The sequence below is a fragment of the Cyclopterus lumpus genome, chromosome 14 (genome assembly GCF_009769545.1).
Source record: "Cyclopterus lumpus isolate fCycLum1 chromosome 14, fCycLum1.pri, whole genome shotgun sequence".
NCBI lineage: Eukaryota > Metazoa > Chordata > Actinopteri > Perciformes > Cyclopteridae > Cyclopterus > Cyclopterus lumpus.
The window spans coordinates 21,367,416-21,387,412 of NC_046979.1; the positions used below are offsets into that span (position 1 = coordinate 21,367,416).

The following is a 19,997-nucleotide window of genomic DNA, read 5'->3' on the forward strand; positions in this document are numbered from 1 at the left end:
GCAGTTTTAAACAAGATTCTGCTGATACTATTATTATTAGTCACATTACTATTATTATTACCAATACCATTAATGCTTTTATTCAGTGTTCAGGTTTATGAGGAAATTCATACTATATATTTAGAAATGTGACACCGGGCACGTTTTAATCACAAGTCAAAGTGCAATATGTGCAATATGCACAATTGTACATTTCAGGAATAGATCATCAATGGCATTATAAGGGTTTTAAGTTATACACAGTTACATTGGGTACATGTACAAATGAAACTTTCATTTCTGTCACATTGCATAAACTATTTAAAGAGAGTGAAATACATATTTAGGTAGAACAGACCTCTTAAATGATTAATCACAAAACTACTACTCTATATGTAGCCAAATTATGATATAAATATACTTTTAAAAGTTAGATTTTTATGTTGAGAAAACTTTAAGCTTACCATCCAAGCCTGAGGCTTTCTGTTAGTTCACTGAATTAATTAATTGAAGGTTTTGAGCTTATTTTCATGAAGTAGAATTCCCTCATTATCTTAAGTTATATATATATCCAAATGAAGTTCTCTCATTTCCGCTTCTAAGCAGGAAGTGTAGGTTTCACAAACAGATCTAAACGGTCACTACTATCATGTACTGTAAGCCTTTTTAATTGATCCTATACCCTGCAATTGAAAGCTGTATAGCTGAGGTAATTTATTAAGTTATGAGTGTCTCCGCTATGTGGGTCAAAACTGTATGAAAAACAATTACAGGCAGGCGAGGCCTCGCCTGCCACATGGTTGAAACACAAAGTACAGAACAAACATATTAAAAGTCCTGCTTTACTTCTACACAAATGCACATTGCACAGACCTACAACATTTAGCTTTCATTCTTCTGTAAAGATTACTACCTGCACCAACATCATGTTACATCATGTTGTTTGCCACTCGCTGAGCATTGTCGGTTGTGGAGGGAAGTCTGCAGTGAGTTGTGTTCGGTGCTCAGTTGAAGGCTGGGTTGCGGACTCCAGACAGGGTGCTGACAGGAGCACTTTTGCCTTTGAGGAGAGTGAGGGAGAAGACGAAGAAGCAAACACTCATGACGCCCAGGATGATCACGCCGGAGATGAGCGCGCTTGTCACTGTGTTCATCTGAAACACTGGAGCTTTCAGATGGGCTAGAGCAGCAACAACACAGAGAGGCAATCAAATCTGTTCATATTTTGTTCCAACTTTCAACACTTGCTCTTCAACTTGAATGCCAAATCCCACATACAGAACCTATTAATGATTCACAGAGCATTTCACAGCCCAATTTATTTTATGGTTTTTCTGGTTCTTGGGAAAAATGATTTGTAATGTCACAGTGAGATATTCCCAGCTCAACGACAGTGGTGTTTAATAGCAGAAAATGATTACATACACAAAACACCATAAATCAAATGAAATCAACATGCTGTTGCTGTGGCTCAGTGGTGAGCAGGGTCGTCCTTAAATCAGAGGATCGGCGGTTCAAACCCCGACTCCGCTAGCCCATGTCGATGTGTCCTTGGGCAAGACACTTAACCCCAAATGTCTCCCGTAGTTGTGTGAATGTGTGTGAATGTTAGTTACTGCTTATGTGCAGGTGGAACCTTAGCTCCTCCCATCAGTGGATGAATGATGTCATGTAGTGTTAAAGCACTTTGAGTAGTCAGGAAGTACAGGTCCATTCAACAAAGAAAAAAAATCCATCATAACAGCAGATATACCAGATTTCATCACTGATATTAGAATCAAGGACATCATAATATAACTATAAGTGACAATATTTGGAGCACAGGAGCCCTTTTCTCAACTAAAAAAGCACACACTCTTTGCTCGTACTACACATAATTGCAATCAATGACTATAGTGCAATTAGTAAAGGCTAGATGGGCTCTTAATGTAACTCATGGCATGCATCAAACATGACAGAGTGATATGGTATAGTAGAATTTCTTCCTTTTTTTTAGGTCTTTACTATTTTAAATGGCTCACTTTCATATCAGTGAAAGGCACTTAAAAGTATAATGCAACACAATACACAGAATGTGAGAGCTTACCCAGTTGAGAGTTGTTGGTTGGCGTTTCATCTGTGAAAAAGAGTAAAGTGCATTCAGGGTAACAGCAATACAGTTCTTCACTGTCCAATTGTGTACAGTTGTACAGTACATAAGTCAACAGGATGCGTTCCAGCGCACTCTATCCATTTAGGTTGCCCACAAAAGTTATCACCACCATCAACCAACAACCTGAGCTTTGTCTACACAATCCCTTCAGATATAATAAATAGTACATGGAACTGTTAGAAATCACAGAAAGAGAAGACTTGTGAAGTTTGAAAGAATTCTCAGAGCTCAAGCCGGGTTTTAAAACAGATTTTGAAATCGGGTTGCACCCACAAATAAGGTCAATGTTCACAGATGTTCCTTTCTCTAATCTAAAATAATGGCATATCACACACTACAAGCTATTATTAAGATTATAGTGAATAAGAGCTTTTTATGTAACATGACTGTGTTTTAACTACGAGGATGCTGCAACGAGCCCCATTTTTAAATATTTTCTTGTTGGCTTGAAAATGTAACACAGTTGACAAATGTCTTCTATTTGTTTATTTGAATTAATAAAAAATAATAGAAGTAAATGAATCTGTTTTTTTAATTATGAACAATTATAAAAATAGCAGAATGTCACAGTGAGAAAATAAAATCATGTATAGAAAAATGTTGATGAATCAAGAGGAATCCATAATCGTTTTATAATGGCATCGTATCCCTCTAAATTGGAATCAAAACGTGAGATGCCAAGAGATTTCCACCTCTAATCATTACCCCCAAGGAAACTTAACTTGTCATTTCAACAGAAAACAGATAAGACAAAACTTATGTTGTTTTCAAAATTGCGGAGTAGGCCACAGAATATCTCTTCGGTGGTCACTCTTGAAGGAGGTGAAATAGAGGTGGTTGACTCTTATGAATATCCAGAGGTTAAAACTGGGCTTTTATTTTCGAAATAAGCTGTGCTTTTCAACTAATGTAAAAAAAGTGATTAGTTGCTGCTACTTTTTTACCTGTGTTGGACTATGGTGATCTTCTTTACATGCATGCCTCTGCTAACTGCCTTCATATGGTGGACACGGCTTACCATGCTTCACTGCGGTTCATTACCAACTGCAAAGCTCTGACTCACCACTGTGAGTTATACTCTCGGGTAGGATGGCCTGCTTTGGCAACCCGGAGGCGCTGTCATTGGTACACCTTCATTTATAAGGCAATCCTTGGTCTGCTCCTAAATTACCTGTGTGTCCTCATCAGGAAGAAAAGTGTGGGACAATACTCCTTGGGTTCTCAGGACTTCCTGATGCTCACTGTTCCAAAAACCAGAACGGAAATGGGAAAAATATATTCTGCACCCTCATCATGGAATATGTTGCAGAAAATTAAAGAACTGATTCCACTTACTGGTTTTAAATATAAAATGAAAGACATGGAGGCAGGTTCCCAAAAATGTCAATGTTTCTTAAATTAATTCGGTTATGTCACTGTCTCTTAACTTTTAGTTTCTTTTAACTTGTCTTGTTCTCTGTTTTTTTTGGTTTGTAACAATCTGTTTCTTATGCTGCTGCCTGTCTTGGCCAGGTCACCCTCGAAAAAGAGATTTTTAATCTCAATGGGACTCACCTGGTTAAATAAAGGTTTAAAAAAAAAATAATAATAATAATTTCACAGCAATGAAGCAGTTAATTAAGCTAGTAAGCATTAGCTACTTTCCTGTAAATTATTTTTTCATCAAGATTACTTAATAACTTTTTTTCATGGCTGTTAATTGATTGTCTTATTTTTTATTTATTACAGTAACTGCTGACTGCAAAAGATTCCTATGTCTGTCATCCCCCCAAGAGTATGCTGTCCAACTTCAGATACAACACTTCTGTGTTTTTGTGTTATTTTCTGTGGTTCTGAGTTCACCAGCACATTAAACTACAGGTGGAGTAAGTTAGTAAGTAAGTTCATAAAGGAAAATGTTTAAGGGGAATGTGCGTACAAAGAAAGCATCTTTAGAGTTCAAATCATCTAGAATATTTTTTACCAGGAAGAGCAGTGGGATTTATAATAACACGTCAGCTAAAGTTGGATATTAACGGGACCGCTCCGATGGGGCTGTGTACACTTCAGGAGGTTTAAGACGGGATTTGTAAAAAACTCACATCACACAATAATCTGGTACCGACCAAGGTCCTGGATCTGATTTTTCCTCAGATTGTCAGGACGGGTAAATCAGAGATAAATTGGTCGAGAACTCCTGTAGTCTGAGCCTGGCTTAATGTATTGGAAGTAGTTCGGAAGAAAGTGCTCCTCAGGCAGTAGCAGTGTAGTTTGGATTATGTCAGAAAGATAAAGGTAGTTGGTGGTAAACAGACACTGAGAGAAAGGAATATCAAAAAGTGTACCACTCCGAGTGATGATTGGCCCGGCAGTCAGGACGGCATTCCCAGATGCAGCGTTTGATTCCTTCTCCTCTATGACATCTCTCTTCTTCCTGCTGCCACAGATCTGTAAAAAAGAGATATGGCGGTAGAATGTGTTGCATTTAATCATGATTTTTTTTCTCATTGATTACTAAAATTAAAGAAGGATGAGGGAATATATGCTGACTGAAGGACCTGTTACAATATATTGTGCAGCTGACCACTTTTAGATATTACAATTACCCCCAGCTGCCGTCAATTAGGGCTCAATAAAGCATTGTTTTGAAATGTGAGACAGGAGGAGTAGAACTTGCCTGCTCTGAAATATCATCTGACAAGTATATCTGCCATTTTTCTTAATTGACAGAAAAGATCTTTTCCCGAAAAAAAGTTTGAATTGAAGTTAGATACATTTTCTATATGAGCCAAGGAAATGTGTAAGTACATAAATTATATCTGACTGTAAATAAATGTCCAGAAAGTCAGTAAACACCTCAAGATAATACTATTTGAATGTTAAGCCACTCATAAGTTTCTCATCACTTAATAATCTGAATTTCAAGTAATCATTCAAGTATTGATGAATGTATACATGAATCATAGCGCCAGGACCTATATTATATATATATACTTGAGTGGCTTAAAATTCAAACTTGGTTATTGATTTTGTCTGGTTATCTGTCTGGTGGAAGAAGTACTCAGATCCTTTAATTTAGTAAAAGTATCACTACACAATGTGGAAATATTGGATTAGAAATCTAATTAAATTGTTAAAGTATTCAAGCAAAATGTAATTAAAATAGCAAACGTCAAAGTACAGTACAGTTACATTATTATCCTTTAATATTTGATTATTAAGCTACTGATGTAAGAATAACTGTATATAGATGGTTGAGTTGGAGCTGATGTTCATAGTCGTAGTTGTATTTTAAGTAGTAGTTTAATTCATAAAAATACATAATATTTAAAGAATATGTTTTGTTTGATTTTATTTGTCACAACAATTGTAGCGAAGCAAAAAGTACAATATGTAGAATATATAGTGGCGTGGAAGGTAACAGTGCATGGAAATACTCAAGTAAATTACAAGTACTGTGTTATATTTGTTCTTAAGAGTTTGTCATGTTATGTGTGAAAGCGCCCTTGTGTTAGTCTCACTGGCATGAGCATTGGGCAGTCATCTGCTCGACACAGTTTGGTGACACAGTGCAGGAAGACTGTAGACATCTTCTGATTCTTGTGCTTTACAAAGCGGAATACTTCAAAAGCAAAGCGGCCCATTTGGCTCTTCCCATTTTCAAAGACGGCGGTCTGGGGGTCTTTTTCACAGCTGGCTCAGGGAGGGAAAATAAGAAAAACTTGATAGAAAGGAGAGCAACACAAATATAAGAACTGAACACAATCATTGATGGGTTTAAAATGTTACATTTTTAAAGTTACCTAAAGAAAAGATCATAGCGGAGGTCATCGTTGGGGTTTCCAGAGGGTGTGGTGTAGCAGTAGTCCATTAGAACGTTCCATCTAACATTAAAGATTAGTAAATCCAGAGTTGATGGATTTAAATGCAATTCAGATTATGATGATGTAAAGGGCTACTCAGACACTTTGATGGCACAATGCTCACCTCTCCTGCTGATGAGCTTTGTATTGTTTCAATATATAGAACTATCTATTACAACCCTGTCTACTAGAAATGATATCCATATACTACTCTTTTTCCAATTATGTATTGCTTAGAAAAGTAATTGCCGCCTCAAATTCCTTTTTTTTGTCTAGGAAGCATTACATGTATATATTATATGTATTACTAGCAAGTACCACACCATCAACAGGATGTGTTTCACAATGTATTAATAAAAACGTAAATGAAGGGCTTGAACATGTAGTTTGTCTGGTTGGTCAAATTAGTTGTAAGGGGCTTTGTCGGGGCAGTGGTGCCTGGGTATGACAAACCCCCCAAACCCCAATGACCTGAGACAAGTCTGAGATCTTGGTATGCTTGAATAAGGTGTTCTGGGACACCATCACGAGAGGCCGAGGTGACAGAGTAAGGGGCACGAGAAATGTCAGACGAGAAGAGAATGTGACGAGAATCTAGTCGTCCTTAAATCAGAGGATCGGCGGTTCGATCCCCGGCTCCACTAGCCCATGTCAATGTGTCCTTGGGCAAGACACTTAAGCCCAAAAGGCTTCCATAGCTGTGCCTACGGTGTGTGGAATTTATATGAATGTTAGTTACTGCTGATGTGCAGGTGGAACCTTAGCTCCTCCCATCAGTGTATGAATGGGTGTGAATGGGTGAATGATGACATGTAGTGTTAAAGATCTTTGAGTGGTCGGAAGACAAGAAAAGATCTTTACAAGTACAGGTCTATTTACCAATTACTTTCACATGGTGCATTTCTGCACTGTATGTATGGAGAAAAGTTATTCTAACAACAAAATAACAGTTAAAAGCCACATTCATCTGTCTCAAGCGCATTCGTAGAGCAGGCTGATTTAATTTCTAAGCAATTTTTGTTAGACATCCTTATAGCTCCTATATGTCTAATGAACAAATTAAGAACACTTTTTTTACTTTTACTTTTACTCTCATCTGGCATAACTTCAGTTTCAGTTTCAGTTTCAGTTTATTTTGTATAGCCCAATATCACAAATTACAAATTTGCCTGGCTTTACAATCTGTACACATACGACATCCCTGTCCCAGGACCTCACATCGAATCAGGAAAAACTCCCCAAAAATAACCTTTCACAGGGAAAAAAGGGAAGAAACCTTCAGGAGAGCAACAGAGGAGGATCCCTCTCCCCGGATGGACAGAAGCAATAGATGTCATGTGTACAGACTAGTTAGGCACCACTGCCCCGACAACTTAAATGTAGAAGAGGGTAAAACTCCTTGGACGAAGGTGGATTTGTGATAAATCCCTTCTCTGCTTCTATATCAACTAAATATAGGTCAGTGGTGTTGTTATTCACATTATGTTGCACCCAAAGGTCATTGTACAGCCCTGTTTGTTGCTCTACACGGACAGTCTGGGTTGCTTACATTGTGCTATAACCAATGCCAATATTTAACAATGGACAACATAAAGTAATATGGTAACCTACTCTCCCTCTAAAATGATGTAGTTTTGGTATAAAGTAACTTCTTGAGATTGAATGTTTGGATGTTGGTTGAATACCTCCTATCCAGGTTAGAAGCTTTTACGGCTGCAAACACTCGCGTCTTCAGGGTTAGTCCTGCCATGGGGATGGACAGCTGCTGAATGTATGACGAGTCCTGTACATAAACAACAATAGCATTACAGCAAGTTTGTCACATTTCCAAAACTTTTTCCCTTCATCATGTTGAGGAGGATTTTTTCCCTTTCACTATACTTCATGAATTCACACATATTTATTATCTGGTATCCACATAATCCCTGCACAACATTTAGAAAGAAGAAAAGAGAAATGTACACTTTTATTGATCCCTGTGGGTAAATTCTTCTCTGCATTTGACCCATCCTTAGTTATTAAGGAGCAGTGGGCTGCAGTGAAGCGCCCGGGGAGCAACTGGGGGTTCAGTGTCTTGCTCAAGGACACTTCAACATGCAACTATGTGAGCGGGGATCGAACGACTACGTTGTGGTTAATCGACGACCACTCTCCCCCACGAGCTACAGTCAACCCCAAGCATGTGGTGAGACATGAATTGTGGGTAAATAGAGTATAATTTTCTCCAATTACAGAATTCTAAGGTCATTTAATCCTGTAAGCGGGGTTTCAAAACCTTTGGTAGCCTTCTACATAGATCCTCATCATCAGAAATCGTTGAAATTGCAGATTGAAAAGGTGCAGATTCATTTAACTTAGCTGCAGAGCTTTGAGTGCTCTTTGATGCTTTCTGACTTGTTACAGCTTTAGTATATGACTTCATATGCAGCAGCCTATAAGCTCCCCTGCTGTACAGCAAAATAACTGATGTGAACTTACATTGTAAAGTAGTAGATTCAACGTGCTGATGAAAGTACCATTGCTTTCCTTCACTGAGATTGCAGCTGCTGACCTTCAATGAAGATAAAGAAAATATAAAAGCTGCCAAAAACATTTTGAAAGGTGATTCCAACATTTATTGTAATATTTGCAATACGCATTTCTTTTTTTCTTCTTTTTTTAGAAGATTATTCTGTACTTGCTATTATTCACAATAATAATAAAGAAGAACAAACGTGCTGCATCTTGTGTTATGACGCTCATGTGTTATGAGCATGCCCACTAACGGTCTCATCAAATGGATACAGCTGATAACACTGTCCCAACACACAGTGTTATTCTTATGCGTAGCACTGTGAGCCATCGGAATGTCTTACTGTCCAGATTTAACCTCAGATTAAAAGTCTCTATTTTGTGTCAATATTAGCTCATTTGGATTTAGCCATGCTGTATAGATTGGCTCTGAAAAATCTTGTTTATTTCCCCACCTAATCCAGTGACTGGCTTTATACAGTTTAGATACAGGTGGACACAACTTAAACACAAAAAATATGATGAGATATAAAACAATAGCCCCAAAAATAGCCCCAATAGCCCCAACACCTTTTTTAAGTGATGAATAGTCAAGTTTTGTCGACTCTGTCAGAGATATGTTGATCCAGCTCCATGGTATTTCCTTATTTTTTGGTGGTGTTGTCTCTTAATGCATTATACTTGTTCTAAATATTGTGTCCAACATGAAAGACAAACTCAAAGAGATTGTCTTTCTGAGAAATTCAGCGTGTGGACGGTATTAATTATGTATTGGAGGTGTTTCGTTTATTTTGTTCACCCCGTTGGCATAATGATTCGAAAATGAAATTACACACTACATCCTCAGAAATTACCATACCGATTAATTATACCCTCTCTAATACAGAGTCAACAAAAACTGAATAGCATCAATTTACTTCGTATTTTGGATGGCTTGCTGACTGTAGCAACCCAGCACTTTTAAATCAATGAAAAAGTAGAAGTGAGACTTACGAGGCCAGCTGTGTGTTGTTGACCAGGTATTCCAGTGGGTAACTGCAGCTGAACTTGTACAGCAGACCTGGCAGGTAGCTGATGATGGTGGGGGGATCCGGTGTGTCGATATACCCTGATATGTTTCCAATCTGCACCAGTGACAGGTTACCATAAGCGTTGGGTCCTTGAGCCGTGGAGACCTGAGGCGAACAACACCAGTGTGAGTGACACTCTAACCGACCTCCATTATTTCCCTGTGGGCACACTGGACCCGACCGGGGTTGATATCATCAGCCATACCACTGAGCATGCTAAGGCACCTCGCTAATCCCCAAAGCAATCCCTTTCCATCTGAGCACAGACCCTCAGGGAACTGTCCCATTGCATCCAGCTCAACACTGGGGCACTCATCATCCTGACAACCTTGAGGACCAACAGCAACCCCTTTACAGAGATATGCAGGATCCACTTCCAAACATGGATAATTGAGCTGGACGGAATAAAAACGCATCTGATCTTTTTCTACAAACGGCTGGGAGGCTTTTTGCTGTTTTTTCAATTTTCCTCTTTAGTTTGTGATTTTTCAGCTAGTATAATTTAGCAAACACAATATTACAAAGGTAACTGTCAACTCATCTCAGACTATGATTGATTTTTATGACACTTTACATTAAAATACATTACATGTCATTTAGCTGACGCTTTTATCCAAAGCGACTTACAATAAGTCCATTAAACCATGAGTTTACAGTTAAACTGTACATTACCTAGCCTTTACAGTAAACTATACTTTCATTAGCTTTGATAATATTATCTCAAAGCTAGTTATATTATATTATTTCTGACAGCATAACCATTACAGTTAAAGCATCCAACTCCATCATTAACATTGTCAGTGATGCTGACAGTAATCATTTAAAATCTGCTAAACCAGAATTTACACCGCTTTTCTTACCACCAGGGAATTGCCACAGGACTCCAGCGTCGCCAGGCTGATACTAAAGATTACCACAGTGGGAAAGGTGTTGTTGTTGATGAAACCACGGCAGTGGGAATCTCCATGGCGACCATTGAGGACCAGGTCAGTGTCTGTGTAGCCAGAAAAGAGGACAGGGCAGAAGTTGATCTTGAGGGTGATGGTCTGCACCCCACAGTACACACTGATATCCCTCTCCGCTGCAAGACACACACACAGACACAGGTGCATACAGGCATTAAAACGAGTCACATGATATTAGGGTTAGAAATGTTATTTAGATTACATAATTTTAATTATTATTTTGATCAGGTTTTGGGTGCACTTATGGGATGACAGTCCAAAACCATTACCTTAAATATTTTGTTCAAACCATAAATCAGGAACTGGTTTGTTGACAAACATGTCATTATTTCCTTTTTGGAATATGTAGCCAGTTTGTGGAGAAGTTTACTTTAAAGAGACATTCACATGTAAATGTGTCTAGTTAGTCTTAAAGAAAAAGTGTTGAGTTCCTCACCAGGGAAACGGCTGTGAAAGTTGGCATCACAGTTGTATCCATTGAATTGAGCTCCAACTGATGAAGCCTTACTAAACAGTAAAAGAATCAGAAATATATGTTCCATTTCAGCACCTGAAACAGAGCAAGAAAGGGCACTGTGTGTAAGAAATGCAGTCTATCTGTCACACTGAAAGTGAAATCCTTCATATATTAATTTTAGTTTTCCTGAGGAAACCTAAGTGTGCTAATTTCAGAGGCTAATATTTCCTTAACTTTGGCAGAAATATGTATAGAATGATGCTGGATAATGTGCTGATAATCATGTCATCAAGTATAATGGTTTATCTCCGTGTGGACATCTCATTGTCCTGTGATAACCTCTTATCACCTAATCGTTGTCAGTCACAGACACAGTTTCAGTCCTGAGGAATTAGGTAAATTAAAGGAGTAATTTCACCAAGTTTGTAGTTGCCGTCTCTAGCTCTGACAGCAGACAAATTCCCGACAGCTTGAGGGAAAAAAGGCCGATTGCCGCTCGAAAAGTAGAATCACTCACCCTGGTTCCTGGAAGCCAGCGAGTCAGCGGTTCTCCATAAGCTTGGGACAGACGATGGAATGGTCCGCACTGCATCCCTACCCGACAACTAGAAACGGGACTCGGGAGCAGGGGGGGAAAAAGGGATCTACACATAAGAGATTCATTATTTGAACATGTCAACAAAAAAGGGCTGTCCAGAGTGAACATGGGAAAGTCCATCAAATCTGAATGTGTTATACAAATCCTTTCACGTTCGCAGAAACATGAGCAGGTTTTGAAGTTTCCCACTCATATCCTTTCGGCCCAATCTGGCTGTGTCACTGCTCACAAATGGTTTGACGCCGCATGAGGTCCAGCAGCGGTGGGGGGGAGAATTATCTTTTCATCGCTCCAGTGGCCCTGGCCTGCTGACTGAGCCGTTCCTTTCTCCCCGGGTCGGTCGGGGATTGCAGAGCCCACCACGTGGGCTCTTGGCCCCCGGAATCCACACTTTTCATGCTTTGTGTGCGGCAGTCCTCAGTCAGCACAGCAGCAGGCAATCTGCTTGGTGGGGCTGCGAGCTGCTGCCGGCCTCATACCTGAACCCTAAACTTTGATTCCTGGTCACAGGACTCCCAGCACATAAAGAGAGCAAAGAAAAAGACAGCAAAGTTCATGGAGTTTCAAGGGATTAGCTGGTCCTCGCTGTCCCATCTTCCATATGGACGGCGGTATATGTGACGGGCTTGCTGCAGTGTGAACCAGACAGAGGACACACAGGGATCCTGTGAATATGGAATATGAGATGGAAATTGCATTGTTTTGAGCAAACTAACTCACTTCAGGTCCAATGGAAACAAAAAGAGGCACTTGTTTGGTAACTCTCATTTGACTGTTTGAAAATCCAGCCACATGTATTTTTCTTCCCCACATGTCTTTCATCACCAATATAATTTCTCACAAGCTTCAACACAACACACTGCTCAATGCTTTCAGGCAGCAGAACACTGAACTCAGACTGCCGGTCATGCTGCAGGCAGTTGACGAACTGCAGCAGGGTGTAAGGGTGACGGCATTAACGTCATGTAGTGCTGGGCTTCTAAATCCGGTCCGTTGCACTGTTAAGGATGGCAGAGAGCTTTCGGTTGTGGGCCTCGGAGTACCTGCTGTCTCTGAAAGCACTCCATATTCCGAGACTGGAAAGCCCCCTATAGGTGGACCCCTATATCACGAATGGAGGCTTCAAGCAGGGGTGGGGAAGCGGTTTTGGAAAGTGAAACTGGATCTGTTTGCCAACCAACACCCACTGCCTGCTATGTTCTCCCTGGCACAACAGGTTGATCCACCCCTGGGATGGACTCATTTGCACATGCCATGACCAAAAAAGCTGCTTTTCGCCTTCATGCCACATCACTCTCCTGCTGCATGAGCGGTCGTCAGTCATGCTGGTAGCTTCAGGCGTGAAAAACATTCAAAGGCAGGAAGTGAAGTGCACACGGGACACGAGAGGCAGGGAACTTTAAAATAAAACAGAAAACAAACTTAACCAAAACCATGATCGTGACACAGATGATGGCTGCCCAGCCCTTGACCATCCTCCAGTTCTTGGGGGCATTGTTTCAGGAGGTGGATACGATATGCCTGGTGTCCATTCTGGGCCATCCTCTCCAGGCTTGGCTCCTGAGAGGGACAGGTTGAGACGGTGCTGACTGTCTGTACAGGTAGTGCAGACCCTCCATGCAGCAAGAGCGGGATCCACCATCACCTTTTACAAGGGAAGGTGGTCACTGTTTTAAAGCTGGTGCGAGGAAAGGTGACTTGATCCCCTATCCTGAGCAGTTGGGGCTATTCTCTCCTTTTTGCAGCATTTGATGCAGTGTTGTCTTATGCCACTGACAAAGTGTATGCAGCCATAAGGGATTTCACAATAGACACTCTTTGGTCAGCCTCTTACAGGCGGAGCCTATGTGCATTTGAAAGGTTACAATAATGTTACCTAGGGGGGCCCTGTTACTCCTGAACCACTCCCTAAAGAGGGTGTAGGATCGTCAGGAAGCAGGGTGTGCTGCTTTATATACTGTGGCATCTATTCAATTCAATTCAGTTTATTTTGTATAGCCCAATATCACAAATTACAAACAGGGAAAAAAGGGAAGAAACCTTCAGGAGAGCAACAGAGGAGGATCCCTCTCCCCAATCATCTGCACGTATCTGGGTCGGCATGTCTGTGATTGGCTGGCTACACCTATGCAAACGTTTAGTTGGCGAACGCATGCTCTTGATTGGAGACTGTCAAGAAATACAAAGAGCTAACAGATACAGACAGAGATTCCTTGTTTTATTATTTTAAAATCCAACAGACAAATTGCATGCATTTCACCATAGCACAAGGCTTTAATGTTGCTACTCTGTTCCATACCTTTTGTGTAAAATATACAGTAAAGCATCATACGTACTTAGGACTTTGGTTAGATAACTTATCCAATAAAATTCCCATTGAAATTTCCTTTTTCAACAAAACAAAAGTTAATTGGATTGTTATACCGGAATTGAGATGGATATTCCTTTCAAAACAGAAAAGTAAAGATACCCTGATAGGTTATCCTTGTATGCAGATCTGGCTGCCACTGCTATTAAACCACCAGACATCATTCCATTCATTACTACCGTAGGCCGGTCTGATTTGGTACCAGACGCAAAACTATACTCAGAGATCTTTAATTCTCGACTGCTCTTAAAAGGATAGAGTTGAATGTAATATGTTAAATTTAACAAATATGTTACATTGTAAACACAAAATCTCACTGTAAACACAAAATCTCACAAAAAGTTTCACCTTGGTCACTAACTGAGGAAGAAACTGTGTAGCTCAGTACAAACAATCAGTGCATCAATCTAGTGCATGATTTTAATGCATAAATAACTGTAGTGGTAGCTCTTCCGGTAATCCAAAAATAAAAAAACAACAAACAATACCACACAGTTAAATCTGAAATTTAGGACATGAAACATTTGGTCCATTAATAAAAAGAAATTATGCAGTATATCTCAATATACTCGTTACATTTGATCTTTGTGCTAGCTCAAGTTCACATGTGGCATCGATAGACACCAACCCCATTCAGAACTACATTATATGGGGTTCAATGCACATTATATGTTCTCAAACATGAATGATAACATAATGTATACTTGTAGGATGGTCTTAAAATGCTGAACATTATTAGCCTTGCAGTCCTCTCATGAACGCTCGGCACAATTGAATCACTATCGGCGCAATTAGTGTCAAACAATATATTTCCTGACTTCTATACACTCATATTAATGTACATCTTTTGATAATTTTGTACAGAAATAGTAACCCACACGGGAACACTCTACAGGTTAGTCACTCGAAAAAAGCGCTCTATATGTCCCGCTAGCTTTCTCTGGTGTACAGTGCCCTCTAGTGGCTTTAGTGGAAACATCTTTTTTGATTTGGTTCTTTCATTGTTTGCATTACTTGTTTATTCATTACCCTTCTCTAAGGCTGAGCCCGGCCCTCCTACAGAGGAAAAACATTTTGGCCGCTTCATCCACAACCTCGTTCTTTCAGTCACAACCCAGAGGTGAGGGTCGGAACGTAGACCGACCAGTAAATTAAGAGCTTCGCCTTCCAGCTCAGATGGTCGTCTTGGTCAAGAAGGAGCGCCGGTTTTACTGCTGCAGCAGCACCGATCTGCCTCTCAAACTCCCACTCCATCTTACCATCTGAACAAGACCCCGAGATGCTTGAACTCCTTCGCTTGGGGTAGACACTGTGCCCCCACCTGGAGGGAGCAATCCACCGGTTGTCGGCAGAGCACCATGGCCTCAGATTTGGTGGTGCTGACTCTCATCCCCGCCGCTTCACACTCGGCTGCAAAACACCCCAGTGAATGCTGGAGGTCACGGTCCGAGGAGGCACATCATCTGCAAACAGCAGAGAGGCGATCCTAAGAGTCCCAAAGCTGACGTTCACCACCCCTCGGCTGCACCTAGATATCCTGTCCACGAAAGTCACAAACAGAACCGGTGATAAAGGGTAGCCCTGATGGAGGCCAACACTCACCGGGAACGTGTCTAACTTAATACCAAGAATACGAACAAAGCTCTTACTGCAGGCGTACAGAGACCGGATTGGCCCGTTGCAACGGGTCCGGCACCCAATACTCCCGCATCACCCCCCACAAAAAACCCAGAGGGATCCGGTCGAAAGCCTTCTCCAAGTCGACAAAGCACATAGACTGGTTGAGCAAACTCCCAGGACCCCTCCAGTAGTTTGCGAGGGTAAAGAGCTGGTCCACTGTTCCACGACCGTGACGGAATTCAGGCGCTGCCTCCTCTCCTGGGTCGGGTTTAGGAGTTCCTCAGAGTGCTCTTTCCACCGCCCTACGATGTCCCCCGTCCGGCTCAGCAGCAGCCCACCCCGCTGAGAACAGCCTGGGGTAAGCCCTTGTAACACGCTGGTTGTTGCCCCCGTGGTTTCAATTAAATTAAATTCAGTTCATTATAGTTTATTACAGCCCAGAATCACGAATTACACATTTACCTCAAAGGGCTTTACAATCTGTACACATACAACATCCCTCTCCCAGAACCTCACATTGGATCAGGAAAAACTCCCCAAAAAACAGAAAAAAAACGTTGGGAAAAAGGGAAGAAACCTTCAGGAGAGCAACAGAGGAGGATCCCTCTCCCCGCATGGACAGAAGCAATAGATGTCATGTGTACAGAATGAACAGTGTTACAGAGTTACAACACATTCTATGAATATGACAGAAAGTATGAATAATGAGTGGTAGGGCATTGACCACGATCCAGATTTCCACAATCCATGTAAACAGAAGGAGGTAGAGAGAAGGGGCAGCAGGGCCATGGCATGAGGCAGGGCCACGGAGGCAGGAGGCTGGTCCATTATGCAGGAGGCATCGCGAAGGAGGCAGGGCCAATGAGGCATGAGGCCAGGCCCCTGAGGCAGGAGGCACAAAGAAGGAAGCAGGACCAATGAGGAAGGAGGTCAGACCCAGGCCAAGGGCAGGATGCAGGAAACAGGGGCAAGGAGTCAGGGGGCAGGGCCCAGGAGCCAGGACCGGCTCTAGACACAGCCAGGTCCAATGGACCCTGTGAGGCGAGAAGACACAAAGACTCCGGGGAAGAAGTAGAGTTAAAAATGTTCAATGAAGGGACGTGAATTCGTCCATAAGGAGAGAGAGAAGTGGAGAGAGGAGCCCAGTGTATCCTAAGATGTCTCCCAGCAGCCTAGGCCTATAGAAGCATATCTAAGGGCTGGACCAGGGCAAACCTGAGCCAGCCTTAACTATAGAGGAAAGTCTTAAGTCTACTCTTAAATGAGGTGACTGTGTCTGCCTCCCGGACTGAAAGTGGAAGCTGGTTCCATAAAAGAGGAGCTTGATAACTGAAGGCTCTGGCTCCCATCCTACTTTTTAGGACTCTAGGAACCACAAGTAGCCCCACAGTTAGTGATCTCTAGTGGGGTAATATGGTACTACAAGCTCCTTAAGATATGATGGTGCATCAACAATTAAGGCTTTGTAGGTGAGGAGAAATTCTTGATTTTACAGGGAGCCAGTGCAGAGCATCTAATACAGGAGTAATGTGATCTCTTTTCTTAGTTTTTGATGTGTCGAATTTTTTTTATGTTTGGTAGGTGAAATAAGGCAGTCCTTGAGATTTGTTTTATGTTGGAGTTAAAAGTCCTGATCAAAGATAACCCTGAGATTCTTTACGGTGGTGTTAGATGCCAGGGCAATGCCATCTACAGCTATTTCATTAGATAATTGATTTTGGAGGTGTTCAGGGCCCAGTAAAATAATTTCAGTTTTGTCTGAGTTTAACATCAGGAAGTTGCAGGTCATCCATGTTTTTATGTCTTTAAGACATGCTTGAAGTTTAGCGAGCTGGTTGGTTTCTTCTAGTTTGATCGATAGATATAATTGAGTATCATCTGCATAACAATGAAAGTTTATGGAGTGTTTCCTGATAATGTTGCCCAAAGGAAGCATATATAAGGTAAATAAAATTGGTTTATCATCTTAATACTATATAATAACTGAAGATGCACTTATATAGACCACAAATATATGTAACTAGGCCCTTTGTTTTCAATGTTGTCAAACTACATGTGCAAAAAGTCATGTCCTCAGCAAAGCAACAGTGTGTTTATCAATTAAGAGTACAGTAACTTGAGTCTATACCCCTCCAGCAGTCTTTCTATACGTTAACATCTTTCAGTGGTACTATCTGCAAAATGGTTTGTAAATATAACTAGTTAATTATGTGTGTTATTTAATGGGACTTCAGTAAATGGTCATACAATGGACTACTGGACCAGAGTTATGTCACGCCATATTTTTTAAGTGATCATATCTAAAGCTATGACTAACAACTGTATTTATTTTAGTGTTAATCAAACTGTTTATGTTTATGTTCATTTCCTTTATTTAGTTAACTATCACACTGAAGTATTTCCCAAAATCTTCACTACATTTCATCTCTACACTGACAATGTTCACTTTCTGGTAAATGAGATGTGATGTTCATCTTTTCAGAAATAAATATTTTAAGAAATTGCATTAGGACGATATCTTAGGATGCTTGCCACTGATAACAAACTTCCCTGATGTGTAAACCATTTAAAAAAAACTATATGCCACATAGAAACATCAGAAATGAGGAGGTATGTTCAAAAGGAAACTAAAACGGATTTTACGTTGGGTTACAATAAAGGTTAACTTAGCATTTCTACTAAAACGTGATCATTGTGCCACCACATTCACACATTTGGTCAGAGAGTTACGGTTCCCAGATATGTGAGGATAATGATAACTAGGCACTTAAACTTAGACACTGGTGCCATCATGAAGAACCTGACCTATTCACAAATTGAATGTTTCTTAAAATACTTAAGAACTATGTACCAAAATTATTTATTCAACTTTTATATATTTTTCATTTTATAGGTAGTTTCAGTCTGTGTTGAACATATTTACTGTAGCCATGCTTTAGCTTCCCTTTTCCCTATATCATCCAGGCAGATGCATCCTCCTCTGAAGAATATACTTGTCATGTATATAATGGCTGTCAACAGGGAGGGCAAGCTCATACAGGGATACTCTCTGAGGGACACTGAAAATGATGCAAAGACCTTGGTTACTTGTATGTGAGCCAAGTGATGACATTTTAGCCAACAAAAGCTGAGAGACTTATCCTTTCATTCTGTCAAACACAGAAAATGACTTGTGTGCCACTCAACCTGCTAAAGAGAGCTCAGTGTGATGGCACCCAGTCTAGATTGATTTCACTTTAGATAAAGGATCCTCAGATCATTGTCTGTTGAGAGAGTTCCACTGTGACGCAGGGAAAGGATTTAAGCGCATAAACCACAACACATGTATGGTTCATGTCTAGTGGTTGTTCTAAGTCATTCTGGGAAATGTAGTAAACAGACAAAGGTATGGATATTGGTTCTTCCAAGTGAAAAATCACAACAATTAATCACAGATACCAGGAATGTATTGAGCATCACAGACTACTGATGTGCAACAGTGCCAGATTATCCTAATGTGGAATATTTAAACTACTCCAACAATTGTTTGATCACATACATTAATTTGGAAACTACAATGAGTAAGGAATGTGTCTTACACTGAACATAGCTGTTGACTTGAGGAGGTATCTGAGGGTACTGCCGATTCAGTCCCGTAATTACAAATGCTGGCCACTAGATGTCAACAAAGTTATACTAAATTCAATTCAAGTCAGTTTATTTTGTATAGCCTAGAATCACAAACTTGCCTAGGAGGGTTTTACAATCTGGGGTATGAGGATTACCATTAAGTAAGTATGTGAATAGAGCACAGATGCCAAAGCAATGCTAAAGGTGATTAAATCATTGCAGCCTACTATGTGAGGTATTAACTAGGCAATACAGGAAACATCCAGTGTAGTTCCCCAGTGCTAGTTCATGTGTTAATGTTCCTTTTTTTCTATGCCATGCAGGTTATTTTTTTTAATTTTTGTATTCTGTACATCTATAAATCTGGAAAGCCCTTTGTGCTTGAATTTAAAAACGTGCTATACGAATAAAATATTATTGTTATCACTGATATCATAATTATTTTCAAAGGACTGTTGAAAAGGCTATTTTACTTTTCCTGTATTTTCACCCTGTCAGACTTTTTTACACCCATGTGTTTTGTGTACAAATGAACATACTACTCCACTCCATAGTTTCCATTGGATCCCAAAATAGCTCTGTACCACTTGACATGCTAAACAGGCCAAATGCAGCCAACAGCCCAGAGCAAGGCTGTCTCTGTCACATGATTGTTTTGGTTTCCTCACATGGGGTCAGGACAGAAACCCAAGTAGGCAAGTTACGGAAGCAATTCACATTAGCGCTTCCTGTAGGAAATGATTGACTGACCCAACTGAAGTTTTGTTTTATTCAAGAGTTCACCAAACAATGAAAAACGCTTCCTAACCTAGTTTAATGTAGTCAA

General features: G+C 40.4%; 1 protein-coding gene across 1 annotated transcript; it reads right to left on the minus strand.

Annotated features, from left to right (window-relative positions):
- Window positions 1-966: 966 nt before the first annotated feature.
- On the minus strand, window positions 967-11,069 carry zpld1a (zona pellucida-like domain containing 1a). Its single transcript, XM_034550781.1, has 10 exons — window positions 10,956-11,069; window positions 10,415-10,635; window positions 9,478-9,659; window positions 8,452-8,524; window positions 7,659-7,756; window positions 5,914-5,994; window positions 5,632-5,803; window positions 4,456-4,558; window positions 2,066-2,095; window positions 967-1,159 (listed from the first exon to the last, which is right to left on the minus strand). The coding sequence occupies exons 1-10, from the start codon at window positions 11,059-11,061 to the stop codon at window positions 984-986; spliced, it is 1,242 nt and encodes a 413-aa protein (XP_034406672.1). The 5' UTR covers window positions 11,062-11,069; the 3' UTR covers window positions 967-983.
- Between the last annotated feature and the right edge of the window lie 8,928 nt (window positions 11,070-19,997).